Genomic DNA, 23,800 nt, shown 5'->3' with positions numbered 1-23,800 from the left:
TAATCAAATTAACTTAAGATTTCACAATATTTTTTTTAGTTTCATCTAGTTGAATGTTAATCCTTCTATTAATCGTTCTGCAAATACTCGACACACTAGCGTATTGCGGATTGGTATCCTCTACCAATACCTAGGAAAAATCATCAAGCTAGCATATTATCAGGAAAAAGTTGGTATAATCAGTACTTTTTAAAAAAGTGTTCTAATTTTTTTTAAATTTAATTTATAATAATTATAAAATATTTTCTTAACTTAAATGAGTACTTTTGATTTTTTTACTTTTAGTGTAATTTGTATGTAATTTCAGTTTTCTGTATATTTTTCCGGGTCTTATAATTCTTCAAATTTTAGCGTATCTTCTATCGTAATTATTAACCTTCAACGCTTAAAGTGCAGTACTGAAGAAAAAGGTATTAAAATGAATATAAAATTTGCATATTTGGTAGAAATTCATAATTATTGAAAAAAATTATAATCAATCGAATGAAAATCAACCAATCTAATTGATTGGGAGTTTTAAAGTTTGACAGGTACATCTAAAACCTCTATTTTATGAGTTGTTAGTGCAATACTGAAAATTATGAAACGATGTAGATTATTTTTGATACAATTATCATTTTGCAAATTAATAAAAATTATGGCAAGTTCAAAGTTCTTCAAGCTTCTTAATGGTCCAATATCTCAAAATCGTTGTTTAGAAAGAACATATTAACTCTGTAGATTTCCGTCGCAGATACCATTGCAGGGGCGAAGTGATGGATCCTTCGATTCTTTTAATGCCATGAATGTGCTTTAATAAGGATGTGCTTGAACGAGACCTGTTTGTATTTTTTCTTTGAAAATTGAAAAAAATAATTGCTCTTAGGCAGAGCGAGGACTGTGTGACCAGAGATGCGGAGGCTGCGGTCTGGGAGTCGAGTGTCGCCATCTCGGTTTCACCGGAATCTATTCCGACACTATTCGGTTATGTAAACCTCTACCTCTAGGTCCCAGGTGAAAGGGGTCTATGGCGAGGTACTACGGCCCTAGGGCACCTTCACAGCTCAGGTGTCCCGAGGTGGTGGGATTTGTACGCTATTACCTTGGTCGTCATCCTCGGTCGATAAGACCGTTGATAGAATATGATCGTATGGCATTCATGTTATTAAATAAGGTTGCCACAAATTGAATGTGTGACCCCACCAATTGAATATACAAAATAATTAGTGGATTAATACTGAGATTGGAATACATCTGCAATTATAAATAGAATACAATGTTTACTCAGATTTGCTGATATATCACCGACTCGTCGCACACTCACAAACAATTCAAAGCCAAAATGGCATACTAAGTGGCACATCTATCTTTATCTCTTTATTGCGACCAAATAATTAAGAATGAGAAGATTGAATCTAGCAAACAAATGTTATTAGAACGCATTTCCCAAATTCAACCACTTGGTATGACACTCCTCTTCTTGAAACATTAAAACTCCTCTTGTAAGATTACTGAAACACTTTAACCTAATAGTCCGTGAGGTCTCTACGACAAATCTAATACTTGTATACAAATATTGCCATTTCTTTCATTATATTTAGGAATACGATCATAGAAGCGAAAAAAACATTGATTGGAAACTGTGAACTATATTGATACCAATAATAGTTTCGAAGATACATGATTAGATTCCAGGAGAGTACGTCCAGGTTCAAGTGTTTTGCTTTCATTCGTTATGGTGTATTCAAGATAATTCATTTAGTCATATCACAGTGCGATGGCGAATAGTTTGGGTTTGAAATATACAGTGGAAGCCCAGTATTTATTGGAAACTAAAAGAAACCCTGAAACGATCTTTTCAATCGTGTAAAAATAATACAGAATAATACTGTGAGGTATCTTATATCTCATTAAGGCTCCACATCGGACTTCAGGGATTTGTAAGGTGCATTTTATCAACAAGTCTTTATTGATTTGTACAGATTAATCTATTTCATTGGACGAGAACTATAGATAAAATACGTCAGGGTCATTATTAGTACATGATTCTGTCTGTTTTATCTGCACTTGCATGAAAAACAGTTCAATGAAATATATCACTCAGAAAAAGTAACTCGGTTATCTCAAATATTGGTTATCATTCCATATTTAGAACAATAATAATATGTTAACATCATATAAAAGTAAACTATTTTACTGTTTTTAATTTTTTTTTTTTTTTTTTTTAAATATTTCTCAATTCTCGGGACGTTTTAGTGTTAGATGACGAGCTAATCCTAATGGTGGTTTAATATTCTACTAGTGCACAAGAAATGTAAAGACGTACGAGGAACAAACAGGAGCCTAAAAGCCAGTCTATGTTTACGAACTTTAAGAAGCGGTTGGCTTTTTGAGCTCTTGAATTATTTCTGTAAACAGAGAGTACCTAAAAAAAAGAAAAAAAAAGAAAAAAAAAAGAACTAGACAAACAGTAGAATTGTTTGGAAACCACAACATCCCCGACTCGAAGAGACGCTTATCTTTCTATGGGAAAAAAAACTGATTAGGTGTCACAATTCAGTTTTAGAAATGTATGATACAACAAATATTGGTTAATATTTGCTGAAGGCAATTATTATATAAATATTTAGTTCAAGATAAGTTTTGTAACACATAATCTTATATTATTTTGCTTGATATTAGTTTCTTCAGAACTGTGATACTTCTGTAAACACCCTATATAAATGGTTTTTACTACTTGTTTGGAAGTAAATATGGCGGAAATAGCACTAGTTATAATTTCACTGTCTTTATTCCCGTTGTGGGCTGGACTATTGAAAGCATGGAAAGTCATCATTTAAACACCAAAATCTAAAACTTTCTAAATAAACAGAACCATTTTCAAGGTGTATTATTCTATTAACATTATAATAATAAGAAAGAAAAAAAGATAAAACAATGCTTCCTAGCGACGGTCAACAATTATCTCCTTCGTTATCGTTTGAATGTCTAGCGATAGTGAAAAAGCTAAGTTGCTTATTGACGTATATCCTATATCTTTTTTTTGTTTAACCTTTTTTTTTTTGACTTCACGTAAATCACACGCAGTCTATCTGCTAGATCATAATATTAAATCAAATGTAAATAAGTGATTCCTAACGACAATTAGAATTACGAGCATTTTAAAATAATCGGTTTCTAGAGTGAGATAACATTCTTGATAACGGCATAAATAATTACGGGTTGTTTGGAATTTCATAATTTTTTTTTTTTTTTTACAGAAATCACGTTTTACTCAATCGACTCTTATTCAGAATAATTTCTATCAGATTACTCGAGTAGGAGATCAAACAATCAATCTTTAACATAGATTATCATTATCAACGATGTTACTAGTCCACTTAATTATATGCCATATTAATAGTATTAATATATATTAAATTTTTTCACTAAAGGAGAGTTATTACTAAATTTAAATTTTAAAACCTGACGATTAACATAGTGAGTTTCACATTGCAAGTTATTAAAATTGGAAATCATTCAACTTAAAACAAATTATGAAACCGTAACTCGATATTGAAGACTCATACAATTTCTCGAATCCATTTAAAAGTAATTTGAATGGAAAATTCAACAATGACTAAGAATATTGGGGGACATAATAATAAATTAAAGGTTATAGAAATAAATTATTATGTTAAGAGGCGGAGGAGAGGGAGAAAAAAGGGGAGAGGGAGTGGGAGGAGAAGCTGGTTAAAGCTGTCTTTAGGTCTTTCAGTGGCACCATTAACTATTTTGATTTTTATTTATTATTTTTATTTTTTTAATAATACATGTTTATTGTTTATAACTGTAAGGTAATTATTTCATAATAATAGTTAGAGGCATCTTTTGCATGAGATTATGTATGGCCAATCAGGCCGATATAAAGAATATAAAGAAATGTTTTGGACCAAATATTCAAAATATTACATGATAAATATTGTTAGTGACAAATATGTGATTGAATAAAAAATTTCATTTAAGCATATAGATTTTAAAATAGTGAAAAATTTGTCTTTGTCAAGCAAACTACCCTTAGTTATAAATTGTGATATAAAAGACTCCAAGTAATCAATTATTCAAAAGTAATTCTATTTCAATATATTTTCCCATTATTTAGCCTTTTCCGGCATAAGGGGTGATTATCCTACAGGATAACAGATTAGCCTACAGAATAACAACTTATTTTCACCAGTATGAGAATGTCGAGGTTCATTCCTTAGGTCCGCTGTGAAATAAATTTCAATACGCCCAAGCCGGATTTCAACCAACGAGAAGACGAACCCACCATTTTTAAAAACTTAAACAACTGACAAAAAGTCGGTTATATGTACTCCTTTAAAACCCCAATAGACCCTAACTAGATTCTTGAAACGGACGGTTCGTGCCGAGGTTTCGTGCCAGACATCCCCGTTGCCGCAAAGACATACCTTATTTAACATTTTAACACCAGATAATGGGCAGAAGAAAAATTGTTTTTATTTAAAATTCTGACTTGACACCGGGACCCTATAATTATCTGGCCTTCGAGGGTTCCCGCTTAATTCATCTTTAATAGCCTTCCAAAATAATGGCTGCCGACCTTTACTCCATTGTCCCATATATTTTACCTTCATAGTCTTTTTGTTTGAAATCGCCATTTGCCTAGCAGCTCTACAGTGGCTTCGCTTGGAAATTCACTCCTACAATATATAGATTTGATATTAATTTAACTATTTTACTGCTGAAATTATATTCAAACTAAACCAAAAGGAAGAAAAAGTGATTGTTAAAATAGTTCATTGGTTGGCAGATTGCTAATTACCTTGAAGATGGCCAAAACCTGGAGTTTTCGGTATTTTTTATTAAAATCGTGTACATTACGATATTTTTTAGAAACATAAAAATTATTTTGATGAAAATTAGCATAAATGTGATTAATTAAACATGTGTGAATCCAAATAAATATTATGTTTGTGCGAGAAAAATATTTTCTTTTGTTTTCATTTAGTCTAAATATAATTCAATAATTTTTGTTCGCTTCCTAGAACAATATACAAGAAGAGGAGAAAACAAATAATACAACCCTAATTGGAAACTTGGAGCTTATTAAGAAAAATTATTTTTTTAAAACTTATTTTTCGGTGTGTACAAATAATGTTTAATATAAATTTAAAATTATACATTAAAATTATACATAATTGCATGTTTATAAATTGTATCATTTCAGGGGTTTTGTAATTAAAAAAAAACTGATCTGTATTCTGCAACAAACTGTCTTGAGTAGATAATCTATTATACGTCCATAATTATATCAACGAAAAAAGATATATAAAAATATCAAAATTTGAGAACAAAAACTTTTATAGTTATTTATTCTTTGCATATCTTAAAAATCGAAAGAATTGAGGAAGTAGTTGGTGTTTAAATAAAGTTATAGATAGGGCTTTAGGAATAAATCTGATTTAAGCAACACCAAAACGTTGCACGGATGATACATATTTTTTTAAGGTTTTGATACACTGGTGTGTATATATTTATTAAGCATTTAATAAATGTCTTTAAGACAGAAATCCAAATTACTAACGCCCAAATTACAATGAATTATTAAGTAATTATGAATTTAATTAAATTATTCTTTGTAAATAAATTTACAATGATATGTACGTTTGTAAATTTATTGTAGGTATTAGATGGACTTTCTTTTGCTATAACAACAAAAGCCTTCCCTTTCTTTAAAAATAGATAAAACAAAAGCCTAACCTATTCGCCTCATCTGCTGAGCTTATAAAACCATTCTATTTTATCGAGGCTGGATGAGAACCCATACCAGAACGGATGGTCAGAGGTGATACTTCCTGAGCGAAGCCAAACCTGCCGGTCACGGTCCCCTGAGGTTGCAGATATCATTGGATTGACCCTCACTGAATCAGTACATGCTATCAACCCTGAACAGTGTTGTACATTTCGCTTCGCCAAAGGGTTTCCCATCGGGGAAGGAGTTGCGGTGGAGAGGAATGTTCTGCCCATTGTTTGCAGCGGAATGCTCCATGCTTATCCCTAAGGGGAAGACTCTGCGGCTTCCTATTTAAATGAATGCGCCCTGGCTTGCCGGACTGCCTTTCTAAATAATACACCTGGCTTGTTAGGCTCAACAATCGGCTATCGTCTGGGAATATCTCTTTTTGTATATAATACTTCAAAGTTTTAAATAAAGATTCTTTAACCACTATTCAAAATTTTTTCAGAAATAATAATAAACAAAAAGTAAATATCCTGGAATCCATGATGAGGTGTTAATAGTTGACCGTAGATGGATAATAATATGTTAATACGTAGAGAAGATGGTGGGGGGGGGGGAGGGTGCGATTAGCAAATAAACAAAAAACTATTTATAGGTTGAGGTTTCGACATGAATTTCAGGTCTTCATCAGGGAACTCAGGACGAAAAGTCGCCACAAATAAATAGTTTTTTGTTTATATGCTGACTCCACCCAAAACCATCTTTTCCACATTTAAATCCTGGAAATAAATATTTATATCTTTGGTCTTTGGTATCTAATAAATTCTGGAAATTTGATCTGCTTGAGATCACCATAACTGTTATAATCTACAAATCTAAAAATCAATAATACAGTTAAGAAGTAACGGGATGAACAGAATAATATTAGACAATATAGTTAGAGGTTAAGTCTCAAACTTAAATTCTGAAAGACATTAGAGGTGTAAAACTAAACCTCAATCTTGTTTGTGTAAAAACGTTCTGTTATTATCACATCTCATCACTTCCTGATGTTTTATTATTGTCTTTAAAATTGTAAATGATTAGATTTTTATTATTTATTAGTTATAATTGTTTATTATAAGTTCAGCCGCAGCATGATCAACTATTGTGGCTTTTTAATAGCGGATTATATAACTTTTAATTGATAGTAATAAGGAAATCTATGTTACCTATGGGGATATCAGTAAGTGAGGGAATAAACCATGAGTCAACGATAAGTAGGGAGATAATAGGCGTCTAGACTGTAAAGATGAATGGCAATCCTTTCGATATCTTACTTTTAGCTTATTTTTTATATTCGAACTACTTGAAGTGAACAAGTTGCACTGAATAGTTAACTATTAGTGAATAGTTGCAGTGAACCCTTTGGAGAGGGGTGAGGGGTACTAATTCAGAAATTTTTTAAGGGAGGAGGAAATTTAAAAATTATATTTTAGAAAACATCTTATATTTTTTAAAGTTCTATACTCGAATACAATTAGTAGGTGATATTGTTATCATAAGAAATATGAGAAAAAATATGATATTAAGATATTTGCCTACAATTTCGAAAATTTTGATTCAAATCCGTGGGTATTTAATTTAAACACATTTAGAAAAACTAATCTGATTTATAAACGACATTCAAATAAGTGATAATCTGAACAAACAATGCGATTTTTAAAATATTTTTTTTCAATCACTTTTTGAAATGTATTTTAATATAAGAAGACTTTTTTTTTTATTACCACATTTTTATGAAAAAAAAAAAAAAATTCAAACCAACCTCAACTATTACTGTACTGACTAAAATATAAAACAAATTTGTCATGTTTTGGCATTCTATAAAAAAAGACACTATAATTACCCGTAATCCATTAGTTTTCATATAAATCTGTAAAGCGAGGTAAGGATAAAAAAAGGAATAAGATAGTAAAAAACACGAGTCGAATGGAGAAGGATATAAAAAGAAGAGGCTGAGGGAGAGACAAAGAGTAATGGTATCAGCAAGCGGTAGGGCTAAGGACATGATTTAATAGTTGTCCTTATTGTAAGCTCTCGGACCTTTTTTATCTCTCTCACTTGATTGACAGCAACCTTTATTTTATTATCTTCTCTCTTCAGTCCTTATATTAACACACAATCCCATCTATTAACATTTAATTATATCACAACTACATTAGGTTCTGTGTCTACTTCACTATAATGTTTCGTGTCGACAAGGTACCTACTTAGATTTAACAGAATTATCTGAATTTTTTCTTGCATTTATTATAAATTTATTATCAATTATAAATTAGTTTTATTATAAATTTAGTGTATAGACTGGGGATAACTGGAACCTGAATAGCACGAACTCCGTGATAATTTGTATTTTTTTTTTTTAAATTTAGATAAGCTCCTTCAATTTTATATAGTTTATTTATATTTGATTTTATTGTAACCTCTACCTTAAAAATTTTAAAATATGAACTCGATAGACGAATTAGGAATTACTTTAAGAAGCCGTGAAAAACATGTATAAGTTGATTTTTTGACTTCATAAATTCCACATCTCTTATTTATTTTATTCATATGTCACTACAGCACGTTCTAAGGCTTCTTTCTCCTACCGCACACTTATCAGTCCTAGTTCTGATGTTTCTGTGTTGTTGTTGTTTTTTTTTAGTTCAATAGTTTCTATAAATTTTAAGACATTAAAAATGTAATAGAAACGGAAGTGATCACATCTTTTAATGAAAAATTAAAGGAGAACAAGCTTCATGGAATTTGGAATACTGCTAAAAACTATCAACAAGTTTTACAAATTAGGGGACAGGTATGACGACAATAAGTAAATCTGTAATTATATCAACTGTGATTTTTGGTTTGATACTACTTAGTTTTTATTACGGTAGGATTGTAGGATTGAAGGTCAATGAATAACTTTTAGTTAGTTGTTTTAGGCCTCAATACCTCGATTTTTTCTATTTATCTATAAGATTCGAGTAATCGGTAGTTGACTGTTCAATATTTGAAGAGCCGAAGAAACACCAAGTTTCAAAGAAAGTTAAAGTTCATAAATTTAAAATCAACATCACAATAAAAAAAATCACCAAGTTCAATAAAAAACCTAGCTCACATTCCTTTATTGAGCAAAAAATCTTTCATTCAATAAATGTAAAGTACCTGAAATAAAATTCATGTTTCAGTTAAATGGATCCGACATTTTTTTGACAAAAAGAGGACCTTTGTTAAGATGTGTAATTAAAGATATTAATTAGTGAGATATTTAAAAGAATAGAAGCTTTAATGATTAAATTGAAACATGAAGCGAGGGAATAATAAAAAATCATTTTCTTTATTTCCTTTTTTAAATGGATAAATATGTTTTCAAGATCAGAAAATGAATTATAAAATATTATACTTTTCATAAACTTTACACTTATAAACCTTTCTTCAACACAAGATATGCATTCAGTAATGAGATCAACATTACTATACCAGGATATCGAATATCAAACGAGCAAAATAAATTAATTTTCACCTCTAGTATTATTAGTAAAGTTATGAAAAATATTATACAAAAAAAGAGAAAATGAGCAAGTAAATAAATATGATGAATGAATATAATTAGGTATAATAAAATAATGAATGATACTTAGGAATTTTTATTATTATACTAAAGTTTAATTTATGTTATGAAATATGTTCAGTGTTTAAAATTTGTTTTTTTATTAATTTCGAAATTCCCTCTTATATGAAATGAATAGGCCAAGGTGAACGCACTTCACTGAATATTCACAATAATTGCCTACTATCGTAATGAACATAATATGTTTATTTACTAAACTCAATGTTACCAATAGTGACATTATTAAAAAGAGATCTATAAATAGCATTTACTAATATAAAGACGTCGTTATCAAATTGGAGCAAGGCAAGTATTTTATTAAAATTAGTTTAGATGATGATTATTCAAATATATAGAACTAGTTTTTAATTATTCATTTATTTTTTAAATTAAATAAAGCGGGGATAAAATTGATGAAAGTAGCAACAATGAGAAATAATTGTGAGTGCAATATATTAACATAATATTACACGCAATTAAAGTGGGCGTTTTAAAAACCTAAGATATGTATCTAATTTTTATTTGACAATTGAAGATCTGAGCAAATGAAGGTACTGTTAACAAATTTTTAAAAATCGATTTTGTCTTCGGTAAAAATTATGGCAGTCTGACCAATCTTTACATTGATATTGTATCGTATTCAAATTTCGGAATAAGTCAAATATTGTGCATTGCCCGCACCATTCCAGCTCATTTCAAAGATAATGAAGTGTCTACAAATTTAAAATTAGTACTAAGAAGGAAAAAAAAATTGTACGGCACATCCTTTGGGAAGATACAGAAAAGTAAATCGTCTTTGCTATTGGAGTGTACACCCTCATATTTTATGATATAATGGTGGACTAATGATTTAGTTCCTCTTTTTAGTGTTTACATAAAATCTGCTGATGTTTTATTATAGTGCATTAAAAATAATTACCATTGTTGAAATCGACTATAGGTTTCTGGGTAGTATTTTCAGACACAATTATATACTTTCCATATTGTTTGTACTCGAAAGAAAACAACGATAAGGATTTCGTTAAATTGTATTAGTGCATTAGTACATGATCTGTTCCAACTTGAATTTGTAGAGTAAAAATTTTCCGGACCATAACCATTTCCTTTCCTATGGATCGGGTCATAAAATATATCCGAGATAAAAGGGAACAGGGACAAACACTGAGTCGATTCAATTAGCTTGAGCTTTTTTGTACAAATGAAATAAACAGTGACAGCTGAAAGAGATTTACGATCGGCCGCCAGCCGGACCAGCCGAGGTACGACACGCTGCCCACAGCGACCCGCCCATTCAACACATAGTCCATCCAAATGAGGCCAATTAATTTAAAGAGACTGCCGAAGAATGCCGCGTTGCATTCCTTCGGCCGGGTATAATTGGAGGATGGTCTTCGGGACAAAAAGACAACGTTGACAGAAGGTCCTCCTAGCCGAGCTGGCTAATTGGCGTTTCATTTGATTGGGAAACGCCTCATTAGGCTGCTCTGAGTGGCGGTCGGCGACACCTAGCTCACTCTCTTATCTACTGTACTCTGTCTTATTACCAGCCTCGACATCCACTAGTATCTTGGATCTGGTCAGTACCGGCGGGTCTACAGGTGTGCTGTCTAATCAGGCTTATGTCCTCTCCAGATAAGGGGAGAAGCTTGAGGTGTAAGAGTTGCTCGAGAAAACGGATCCAAACATCAATTACGAGTTTTGCTAGACCGTCCTGTAATACATGTCGGTGAAATTTTTCTGTATGCACATTTCTCATTTCCGCTCTTTGGTGTTATTTTGTGATGAAATTTCCCATTACTCGGAGACAAAAATAATACTACCACGGCTTGAAAACTGTATGTTTTTAGAGTAAACAGTCAATGGACTTGTTAAGCTGCAGAAAAAAAAAATTATACAACTCGAGAATGTTACCGACACCAGGCTATTTACAAATTTAAAGCCATTTTGTATTAAATGAAACTAAATGTACCAACTTTCAAAGTTGGTATAACTAATTCCTAAAACTCACAACTTAATTGAAAACGAAAACTCTCGAATGTTTCTACTGGATCAAGCACATATTTAAAGTGTGAAAGTGCTGATGGTGACAAATCAAATTCATTAAGTCAACTATGTGACCACAATGAATATAAATATGCTAGACTACGCATATTTATATTCAGTTGTAAAGATTAAAAAATAAAATAAAGTAAAAACTTAACATCCATCGCCCTCAACAGTATACTTCTTGAGTAGAATTCTCTTCTGTTTACTTAGCTTAATCTTAATAAGTAATTGAGAAAATGCTGTAAGTTCATGACAATGTCTCTGATTTTAGAAGTGCGGGGTTATTTGCAGCCGACGTTTGCATTAAGTTAAGCCATTATCGATTGAAGAAATTCATTTCTTCTATTTTAAGTAAGAATTTCCTTTCGTCGTTGTGGACCTCTTACGATAATTTTTTTACTTGTGATCCTCATAAATTCTAAATATTATGTTTGCCTAACTTACAGAAATTTGCATGCACTCTAATCTCCTAAAATAAACCCTCAATGAAAATGCTATTTCTACCGATGTCAAATATTTTTAGTTCTCCAAATTATCTATATGTGTTATGGGTGAATTTTTTTTTTTTTCGAAAACTATGTTTTTAGGGTGCTCAAAACAAGAACTAAAGAACTTTCACTCGAAGGTATAATACCTGACTGCACAGACCTGGAAGGAGAGCAAAACTGACCACACTGGACACTAGGAACCTAGTAGTATGACATTGTGGTCACATAGTTGACTTAATGAATTTGATTTGTCACCATCAGCACTTTCACACTTTAAATATGTGCTTGATCCAGTAGAAACATTCGAGAGTTTTCTTTTTCAATTAAGTTGTGAGTTTTAGGAATTAGTTATACCAACTTTGAAAGTTGGTACATTTAGTTTCATTTAATACAAAATGGCTTTAAATTTGTAAATAGCCTGGTGTCGGTAACATTCTCGAGTTGTATAATTTTTTTTTTCTGCAGCTTAACAAGTCCAATTGACTGTTTACTCTAAAAACATACAGTTTTCAAGCCGTGCTAGTATTATTTTTGTCTCCGAGTAATGGGAAATTTCATCACAAAAAATATGCGTAGTCTAAATGCTAATCTGACTTAAAATTTGAAGAATTCCCCAACAGATAATTCTATTACAAGGTTCTGCTGTCACCCTCCTTTCAGATTCCTTAAGGAATTATCGGTATTCGATTGGAAAGCTAGGTTAGAAACAATTAATTAGAAATAGTTAATTTTGGGTATGGAATATTTATGAATCATTTTTTATATGTTATATGACTTGGATCCAAATTTCTATAGACCGGTTTGTGTTTCAGAAATGTTGATAATTTAATAGCATGTGCTATGTACAAGATGTTATTAGTAAAATAAAACTCAGCCCAAAAAACATTTTTATTGTAATGAAAGATGCAAATTTGTTATTTCTTAAATAGTGGCAAAAATATTATTTATTAAATGTATAATATTTAAATTTATTAGGGAATTACATTTGCACATCCCAATTGTATGACAGTTTCCATCTCTATGCTAACCACACCAACTTACCTGTTGGAAGATATCGATATTAAATTATGGAATTATCGGCTCTAAAATATCCGACGGCGTCATTGCCGTGGGAACAGATCTCAAAATGCTTTTAGTGTGCCTTAAATCTTAAGAGCGGAATCCGAAGCCGTTATCGCCCGGCTCAATAAAAATATTCTCCCCCGCAGAGATAAAGCGGAACCTCTGGTATTTCGCAGGGGCGGCCTCCGTTTTTACGAGGAGTTGCTGGCCAATGGTTGGCCGATCTGCTTATTTATACAGAATATCCGGGATGGGGGACAAGATAAAGAGAATGTAACAGGGCGCTCAAATATGTAGTTCAGATTGTCTTCCTGGTTTTAGGGAGGTTGGTGTATTTTTAAAAATCTTATCATTTAAATTGAAATATATCCGAACATAAAAAGAAAAATACAATAATATATGTTTATTTTTGTGCTATAAATAATTAAAATACTAACGAAAATTATGGAGTCCGTAAAGAATAAAGCTCTATTACCATAATATGATTGGGCGTTGTTGCATGCAAGTTTCATTGTTCATTAATATTTACGAAGTCATAAAGAACAAATTCAAAGAATATTTATTATTTAATAACCTTTACCTTTACAATCCATAAAGGATCTTGTGTTCAATAATTGGCGAGAAAGTACTGTATCTGGATCAACAGTTGTGGCAGGGAGGTGATTTGGTCAAGATCAAGCCCTCCACCATTAAGAATACTTCTTTTATAGAGACTGGGTGTGCTCCAAGAGGTTCTCCTAATCCAGGGTCCATTCTCATAAGAATAAATAATTAGGTGTTATGACTGAATTCGAACCCGGCTCTGGAGATAGAGTACGATGTACTCTCTGAGCAGTCTGCTTATTATTAGTTTATTGAAAACGTTAGTGATATTTACTCTGGGAGTTAAAACATCGATAGTAAGAATAGACAAGGACAAATCTGTGAGGCCATTGGTCTTGACACTGAACGCTATCCCTTTCCTTTATTCATTTTCTCCTTTTTTTTCTCACAATGTCGTAGCCTAAGTTCACAAGCAAAATACTTCATTATTTTTACTTTACTTAAAATATGTATTTCTATGTTAATTTAACATTTCAATTTTTTACTAGCGAATTTAAAAAAAAAAAAATAATGGTAAAGTTAACTAAGCAAGTGAGTTATAACGTCATGATTTCAGTTGATGAAATTTCAATCATCATGATTAACTCATAACCTTCAACAGGAAACATAGACGAATTTCATCACGTCATTAAAAATATTTATTTTCTAAAAACTATTTTTTGAATTAACATATAACTAAAAATATTCTTCTTAAAAAATATATATATAACAAATTTTATAGTAAAATTAATAATAATTTTTTCCAGCCACAATAACAAAACAAAAATAAATGTATAAACAGATGCATACCACAAGTTTTTCTTTAATGTATAACAAATCAAATCAAATTAATTAAGTTAATACTATAATTAATAACTTAATTCAAATTTTATTAAAGAAATACTATGTAAAAACCAATTAATTGGGTATTTAATAATTGGCAAGGTAAAAATATTGTTTGTTGGATTTAGGGATATTTAGACAAGGCTGAGCTATTATTTTTGTGGCCACTTAAAAAAAAAAAGACAATAAATATTTTGTAACAGTAATAAATCTCATGAAAAAAAAAAAAAAAAACTGAGAAGGAACCTTGGTATGTCTTTATAAACATCACGTGATTTACTATTTAAACTCGTAGAGATGTATACATATTGTTTTCATTGAAGTTAAGTACTGTCGTTTTGAGCAATACTTCTCACACTTACATAACTCATCCAATTTAGAAGTGATCCATTGATAAAAATATCCTCTCAAAAAGTCATATCGAATTCTGTGATGACGATAATGTAGTCAACAAATGTTTTTTAATAAACATTCTTTTGATTGTACTAAAATATGTAGAAATGTTCAATTGTGTATTAAAGTGAGAATGTATTACTGAATATAATGACTGTTTTGATACCTCGTGTTCTAAATACTATGGGAAATGGTCTGAGAATAAGCTAGTAATATTTAAATAAGAACGAGTACCAGTATATTAATTTTTATTGAGGAGATTGTGAAACAAAACTCAATTTAATTATTTACATCATTTTGAAGTATCGATATTTGTAGGATTATTATTGATTTGTGAAGGTTGGGAAGCATAAGATTTACTAACAAATATTGTAGATGTAAGGCACAAAGAAGAAATTAGTTGGAATCAGCAAAATATTTTTTTTTATTTTTAACTAACAGAGCTGTTTGTGAAGGAATGTTATTGCTTCACTTAATCTCATTTTCATGACAAATTAAAGATAAAAGCTTTACCTGTTATTTTTTTGCATGTAATAAACCATAAATATAACATAAGTAACAGTTACCATTACAATTTTCAATAAATCAATACATACATTGATATTCTGGCCTTAATATTTTTATTATTAATTTATTATTATGAAAATTATATATCACTTCTCAAGTATCCTTATTAAAATCTATACAAAACAAGAACTATTAGGATTGGGCGTTCTAGGTATATATTTTTATTTTTAAACTTATAGTAGTCCAATCTGAATAAAAATTAAAAGTCAATGATTTTAACACGCTGGGGTGAAAAATAATGTTTGTCGAATAAACGAAATCTAAAAATAAATAAATAAAAAAAAAGCAATTATGAATTTATTTTTATTTTCCTACATGCAGAATCATTGTTATTTTTTTAAAATATAGGTGTCTAAAATAACTTTAATCGTTAAATCAAATGTAAAAAATATATATTCCTAGTGGAAAATTTGATTATTTATTTCTTTATTGAGCTTTGAAATATACGTAAAATAAATATGTAATTTTTTTTTTTATTACTTTGAAAATTGATATAATTATATCAAACCGTTGAATTTCAAAGTTCTATGAAATTTAAACCTATCGAATCTAGAAGATAGATTTCCAAGTCTGAGATAGCATTATCGGATGAGAAAGTGATGAAAGATAATATGTATAATCAACTATATCAGCTAAACCTTGGAAAACAATCACTCTTTAATGCTATGATATGTGGAAAAAAAATCGTTAAGAATACTGCATAAAAATAGCTTTCAAATGATGTAAATATTCAAACAATACAAAAAAAAAAATGTAAAATTCAATAAAAAAATAAATATATATCCAAAACTAACCGGGTTAAAGTTATTTTTGAAAGGATCTCCTTTCCCACGGAAACATCATCTTATATAATACAGTGGAACCTAACGTGTTTTTTTTACGCCACAAATTCGAATACAATGCCCAGGGTGGCCACTGTTCGTTCTATAATATAAGTAGGTACCATGAAACATGTGTTTTGCAGAATGCTGTATGTAAATTGGTATTTATCCTTCCATTTAAGCAAAATAGATGGATAAAATCTCGAGTATTTTAAATATTAGTTTAAACAATCGTTCAAGTTAAGTAAGTAATTTCCATGAACATATTTTTGAAAAATAATGATAACTATAAGTATGGAGTATCTATGTATTCTTTACATTTCCATTCCAAAAAATATTATAGGTCACGTAGGATAATATTAACTATAGAATTAAATAAAAAGAAAATTATATGAATATAATTCTCTTCTTAAAAAGGGCATTGCCAATCATCACTGATCTAGACCAGCTAAAGATAACTAGAGTTCGTCATCTTAATTGTTGAAACTTTATTACCTCAGATAAGAATGATGCAAATATTACTCTACTCCATCGCGAACAAATAAAAAACAAAACTCAAACGATAAATATATTATTAATAATAGTGTTGAGTTTTTGTTTATCAAATTTGTCCGTATAAATCAATGACTATTATAAAAATTCATAACTGATGCAAAAAAAATCTTTTATTTTGCAAAGTTTTTTTTCTGCATAGTTTTTTTTGCATGTAATATTTTTAAATGATGATTCACGATGTTTATAAACAAGCAAGTACTCGTTAGACGTTTTTCAGCTCAGCGCTAAAATTAAAATATATGTTTAGATTTAAACGGGAAACTGTAACAACAGTTAGTAGGCAATATCGGAATAAATATCGGGAAGATAAAAATAGCTGATGAATGGTTACAAAATCAATACCGACCTGCCCTCAGAAGTGTTAATACCTTGGGATAACAGGAGAGGGTCATCTACAAGCTAAGTAGTGCTATCCAACAATAGATCCAAATGGCATAAAAGTCCCCATTTGCATATCTAAACAATGTGTAATCCAAGGCCTTGCCAACCTTATTGGTTATAGTGTCTGGTTAACACCACTAAATATCAACAAAACATCTTTATTGGCCCCATCAACAGTTATGTTTAAGTCGATAAAAATAATTTAAATATGAGATGGTTGTTAGAAAAAACTATAACAAAAAATAACTATCAACTAGTTTTACTGAACACCCACAGCAAATATATCCGTCGTTATTTAATCATAAAGAGGTTTTAACATAGAGTTAGTGCAACAACAGAATATTTTTTAAATATATTTCTTGTAGGTTGAGAATAGGTTGTAGAATATTTTATCTAGGTTATATACTTTTCTTAATTTTTAACGACGAATTTATGAGTAACAATAAATTATATACTGGGATTATTTAATAGGTAGAGTGAAATGTAATAGTGTCAACAAGATGCAGCTTTTTTGTATTAACTGAAATATATCACAATAAAATTATCATATGTTCAAAATGAAATTAATCATATTAAACAAATTAACCATTTTTGTTTAATATTGCATTATTTGATTTAAGATCGTTGATTGTATTATTATTCACAAAAAAAAAAATAATAATAATCCAATATGTTTGTATAGGTAGGTTAAATCATAAATTTTCACTTGAAACAGAGCTGTTACAAAATATAATAAAAGTAAAGATAAAGTTGGAGCAAGAATTATTTAATTTAATATTGCAATGTCTCCCTATGTGGGTTGAGAAATTTTATTTTACATACAATATTTTTTCTTATCCTCCTTTTCAATTATTAAAAAAAAATATATAAAACATCTTCAAATAATAAAATAGAAAATATATTCAACAAACCTCATGGCAATAATAAAATAAACAAAAACAAATGTATCCAACAAGATTGAAAAACGAATTTACAATTGATTTTTTAATAAATGTCAAAAAATTATATGATTCGTTCAATTGTGATTTAAAAATAAAAAATAAAAATCCAAATAGACTAAAAGAAGAATGCAAAAACAAGCTATTTATACAAACCGCAATGCTAAAACTTGGAATTATATTGCCTCCTGACTAGTGTTGTTAAGTTGGAAAATTAACACTATAACTATAAAAATAATTGACAAGTAGGAAAGAGTGTAGTGAAATCATCGACAATTTGTGTCCACAGTAAAATATTTATCATAGTCAATTGGGAACTTACTGTCATTACTGTATTGTATAAATCCTATGTCAAGGTTAACCTAGACATAAAACAATTTTATGTTACATCACGGACACCGCACCGAGTTTTTAATATTCAATCACTCAAACATTTAAGATATAATATTTTATTTTTAGCAAATTACGTTATACACTTTTACTAATTCTAACAATTTATGAAAACCAAAAAAAAAAAAGGCGATATAATCTTCATACACTGTCTAAATGTTATAAATTGTGCTCATTTAAACCAGAATTTGTAAAACTATCATAAAAGCTATCCGCGCTCTGAGAATATGTTGTATGTTAGAAAATAAATAAAAATAAAATTTGATTATTGATATATTACGTATCGGGCTGGCTACATTTTTGCCAATAAAAGCTTATTTAAACAGTCTAATACACGGATTATTTTCAAGCTGTTCTAAAATATTTAATAATTTAAATACTGTTGTTATGTAAATTTTAAGATAAGATAATATTAAGAGCCGTTTGGTGACAGTGCAAGTGGAAGCTCGTTATGTGTAGTGCGGAAACCTTTAAACAGCTGAAGGTTATTAAAAGGAATTTTCGATTATGTGAGAACTGTTTGAATCCATTTACAGTTGTGTCACCGACTTCTCAAGCAGGCCTTGACTTCTAATAATTTTTTTTCTTCTCGTCTTTGTGTTGTTGTTATGTGAGAAACTATTCATTGAAATAGATATGTTAATGTTTTTAAAATACGCAAAGTTATAAACATCTTGTAATTTTTTTGATCTTTCTTAATATTTGGTTTGTAAATTAATATTATGAAAAAAAAGTACTATAAACCTAGACACAGATTGCGTATTAGGAAATGTTATCTAAACTAAACTACAATATGCGTAGGTCCGTCATTTAAAAACTGTTTTTGAAATATCAATTAATTCCGTTGAGGAATACGGACAGCTAGTTTCACAACAGAGAGCTGAAGAATAAATAAAAAAACAGATTTGGTGATTTAAAAAATTTAATATATTTTAATAGATGCACAGTAATTATTAAACGTCAAAATATTAATAATTATAACTTAAATGTCTTTCTCAGCGTATTAAACCCGCTTACCGACTGGTGGAACATTTACTAAAATTATAATTTTACAGATCATTAAACATGATTATTTCTAGTTTATAATATTTTTTTTTTTTCAATTTTAGAGTATATTCCAAAATCAAATTGATTTATCTATATCAACATATTGAAGCGCGGCAAAATTATAAAACGGTCCAAAAATAAAAGTCTTGTAAATATTTATGTTTATATTTTATTAAAAGAAAACAAGAATATATAAACAGTTTAATTTTATTTTTAAATCAATTTTATTTATAGTTTATTTTTTCCGGCTACCGACCTAATCAAATGAATACATAAGATTCCTTCTTTTAGTGGTTTCATTAAATTAGTTCATATTTTTAAATTAGGCGTCATCGATATTTAGCACGATGTAATCAATGAAAACAAAGGTGTCGAAAATGAAGACAGTCATAATCAATCACACTCAGAAACTAGGTACAAGATAAACATGAAAATTACGAGAGTGGAATGAAAAAGAAGCTAAGAAAAACACATTTACATATGACATACATGTTTGTGATAGGTTTGAGGAGTATAACATTACATCGCTTGATTTTACTTTTTACTCTCTTGTTCATGTCCAACAGAAAATATATAATTTGACTTGCACTTAGATGCCAACTGCTGAACTATTTGATGAAAATAGTCAGTTCTAAATTATACTGTTAATACAAATATTTAGCCGGTAAAATGAACTCGAGAAAGAAGATAGACAGAAAATTTGACTTATATTTAGAGTTAGCTACAACGTATTAAGGGTGAGGGAAAAATGTAAAATTTTGACGGTATTTCCCAACTCACTGGAATTCCCTTAAATTTACACCGTACTTTTTTGGAAAAACCATCTCTCTAAATAGTGTTTTTAAGCTATTTTGAACATAAAAACTTCTTTTTGCCACAATTAAAATTTTCGCAATTTGGTGTAGGTTCTTAAATGTTCTTTCTGGGTAAACAAATTATTAGAGTCCCTCGATACCTTTGCTTATACTTCTTGTTCTTACGGTACAATTATTATGATAATAATACTTGGAGAAAACCGAAACAGTTAATCCACAAAAATAAAACTAAACATGTTATGGTAGGAACAAATAATAACTATGAAATTTTCCGACTTAAAATTAGTAAAAGTCTGAATATTTACAGAACCCAGTTTAGGTTGATATTTAGGTTTCAATAGACTTGAAAATTAAACAATGTAGGAAAAGGCAAGATACTGACCTTCTGCTTTAAGGAATCACTAGTTAAGAAAGTAGAGGAACATTTGAATCTGAATTTATAACTTATTAAAAAATTTAGGAAAATTGCTAAATTTAAGTTAAATAGATTTGATTGGTACCTGTGTCATGAGGCGATCCGCACCGGTGCCCTCCTCATCCTTGAAGATGATGTCCGGATTGTAGTTAGGCACAAGATCGAGGAACCTCTTGTCGACCCTGGTGATCCTGCCTTCGACGAGCCCGCTGGCGGCGAGGGTGCCCTCGCTCACATTGGGGACGTGCTGCTTGAAGACTAGAGGACTGAGGGGTGCGTTCCTCCTCCTGCCGGCCCCCCGGCCCGGGCCACAGGCTCCCGCCCCCATCAGGCACACGCTCACAGCTAACAGCCAAGCTAGCCACATCACCTTACCCCCATCGGCATGCCCCGACTGCTGAGCCGGCTCTCTCCAACCCTCCCCTCCAGGGTTGGTCCCCACTCCTCTACCCGCTTTGATAAAAATATTCCTTATCTTTCTAGTAGTAGTCTACATCTTTCCTGACCAGCCCACCGATAAAAATTCAGTTGTTTATCGTTTATTTACGAAAGTAAATTATGTATTTATTTATTTATTTTTTAAAAATAATTTTATTTACAAACTCATTCAAATCCCGATATTATAAGTTTGAACAAAGCCAAATGACCTTTCGATATTATTATTTTCCTTTCTTTTATAAAAATAAAATAGGGTAAATATGTTACTATCGAACATTGTGCCATATTTTCTCCAATTTGAGTGTGAATTTTATTTTGGGAATCCGTAAAATAGATATTACTGCATATTATAGGTCCTCTTCTTACATAAAAATTATCAGAGGTATATAGAATTTTTTTTTCCGAAATTACCGATATAAACTATAAGTATATGTGTATAACGGGGACTAGAAAAATTAAAATATATAAAAAAAGTGTAATTAAAATTTAAAATGGACTTAGGTAAGATATTTAATTCTTTTGTTTCAAAGCTATATGTTTTCAACATAGCGCAATAAAAAAAGGTAATAAAACAATACTCTTTTCATTGGAATGAGATATATTTATTAGATGGATTCTTACAAGAAATCAACAACTAAATCGATGTTATATATCTATGAAAATATCAATCCTTCAATTCGGAAAAGCGCGAGTAAAGAAACAAAGAAATAACGTAAGAAATATAATAACGCAGGCTTTTGAGACAAATTTCAATTTTTCCCCAGACGTAGGCATTTTGTAAAAAAAAAAAAAATAACATACCTTCGTAATGAACGTTATGCTCAATTAAATTTTCAATAAAATTGATACATTTACAAAGGCTTATGTTGGGTTTTAATTGAAATAATCCAATATGAACATAAGCACAAATTGTCAATGTCCTAAACAAATTGGTGTTGAATTCTCAACATTTTTCCTCCTAGTTCGCACGAAAAAATAAAAGAACCCATAAAAATAATTCATTAATCAATTTATAGATTTTTCGTAAACAGAAACGTTTGTATGATAGAAAATACATTGGTAAATTGAATTTTTTTATTTGATTTTTCTGAAGAAAAAAAAATTAGAATAATGTGTCATAAATAAATTGACCTTCATTAGAAGAACAGTTTATTGCTCACTAGATGTTTTTATTTATAAGAAGTCAATTGTATAATAAATCATTAAAATTAGAAAGGAGTATTCTCTCCCCCACTCCTTTCCAGCCCAACAATACCTTAACAAATTGCCATGCTCCTAAATTCTTAAGTGGAAAATTCAAAGGAAAATACCAACCTAATATAATATACGTGATATTATCTCTTACAGTAATAACTATTCCTAGATGGGTGTAGCTATATACACTCTCAGCTTCAGCCAAATCCAATATGTTTGGTTCTTTTTCTTTTTTTTTAATTTATTGCACTAAATTAAAAAAAAAAAAAAAATGGGTTTAGTTTTAATGACAATACTTAATTTACAAATAAAACTATATATTTAGAAATTAATAAAATTACGAAAGCAAAAGTGTAGGTATCAGAATATTAAAGGGCTTCTATTATATGCAAAGATGGTCACATGGTCACATTTTCTAATACTAAAATATTAAATATTTTTGTGGCTTCATGGCTTTCGCAGTCAGTTAATAGATGGTATAAGCATGCTGGTGGAGAAGGTGCGATATTTTTTGTAAAAACAACAAAAATATTTAAAGAATAATATACCATCAAATTATATAGCGCAAAATTCTGGGTTTGTTCTTTTCTGAAGATTTTGCCTATACTGTTCTTAAAATGGTCGGATTATTTTTTCCCCAATATAATGCCAGGGATAGTATTATCATGTAAACTTAATAATTGATTCATACCCGGGGAAGCAAGTTAACCAAGCAAACTAATAATTTATTGTTCAAGCTCAGTGAACTACCTTCCACGAGCTTGAAAGTGGGACACTTCACTTTTTCTCTTAGCAATTGACAATAAGATTATCAAATGAGTGAGATAGAGGTAATATTATAATTATGTGAATAAATCTATGTATGTATCCAGTCCATTCATGTAACAGAAAGCTTAATTGGAAACAGATTTATCAATATACTTATCCTCAACATATTCATGATTTTTTGTTGGTCCATACAAATTTGTAGAATCCGAAGAAATGTTTTACAAGTAGGTCGCAACTGTACTTTAATAACTTAGGTGAAGAATATAAGAAGTCCTAAAAGATCAACAATACTGTTTTTATACTTAATAAAAAAATTAGACATCAACCCTTCATTTTTAAGACATCTAGTCTCATATATTTTGTTGAAGGAGAATATATATATTTTTTCGGGCAGTTCAAGAATTCTTTTGAAGATATTTTGGGAATGAGGCAATACTTTTTATTTTATTAACAAGGAATAATGTTTTTTTTCGGACTGAGGAGGTATCAAAGCTTAAGCGACATTAAATAATCCATCTATAATACATTTTATTGTGTCCATAATACATTCGTGTGTACTCCATCACGATTTTGTAAATAGAATGGAATTATCTTGAGAAACCATTATGCAAGGAGGTGTAAGTCAATAATTACGTACAATCAGTAGGTAAATTGAAAGTTCGAGTACACAAATCATAGAGGTTGTGTGCTACCCTAACACT

At 30.0% G+C, this 23,800-nt stretch overlaps 1 protein-coding gene and 1 long non-coding RNA gene across 2 annotated transcripts in view; both read right to left on the bottom strand.

Annotated features, from left to right (window-relative positions):
- Nucleotides 1–21,092, bottom strand: part of hh (hedgehog signaling protein) — a 79,647-nt gene extending 58,555 nt beyond the window's left edge. Inside the window, exon 1 of the mRNA XM_014421795.2 lies at nt 20,785–21,092. Within this exon, the coding sequence (XP_014277281.1) occupies nt 20,785–21,066 (282 nt within the window). The 5' untranslated portion in view covers nt 21,067–21,092. The remainder of the gene's footprint in view (nt 1–20,784) is intronic.
- LOC106681472 (uncharacterized) lies at nt 4,455–4,919 on the bottom strand. The gene is made up of 2 exons (XR_001343245.2): nt 4,805–4,919; nt 4,455–4,682 (listed from the first exon to the last, which is right to left on the bottom strand). It is a non-coding gene; the product is annotated as an uncharacterized lncRNA (long non-coding RNA).
- Nucleotides 21,093–23,800: the final 2,708 nt, after the last annotated feature.

The sequence above is a fragment of the Halyomorpha halys genome, unplaced genomic scaffold (genome assembly GCF_000696795.3).
Source record: "Halyomorpha halys isolate HHAL.00 unplaced genomic scaffold, Hhal_1.1 Scaffold343.1, whole genome shotgun sequence".
Classification (NCBI taxonomy): domain Eukaryota; kingdom Metazoa; phylum Arthropoda; class Insecta; order Hemiptera; family Pentatomidae; genus Halyomorpha; species Halyomorpha halys.
This window is presented reverse-complemented; position numbering and strand designations above follow the sequence as displayed.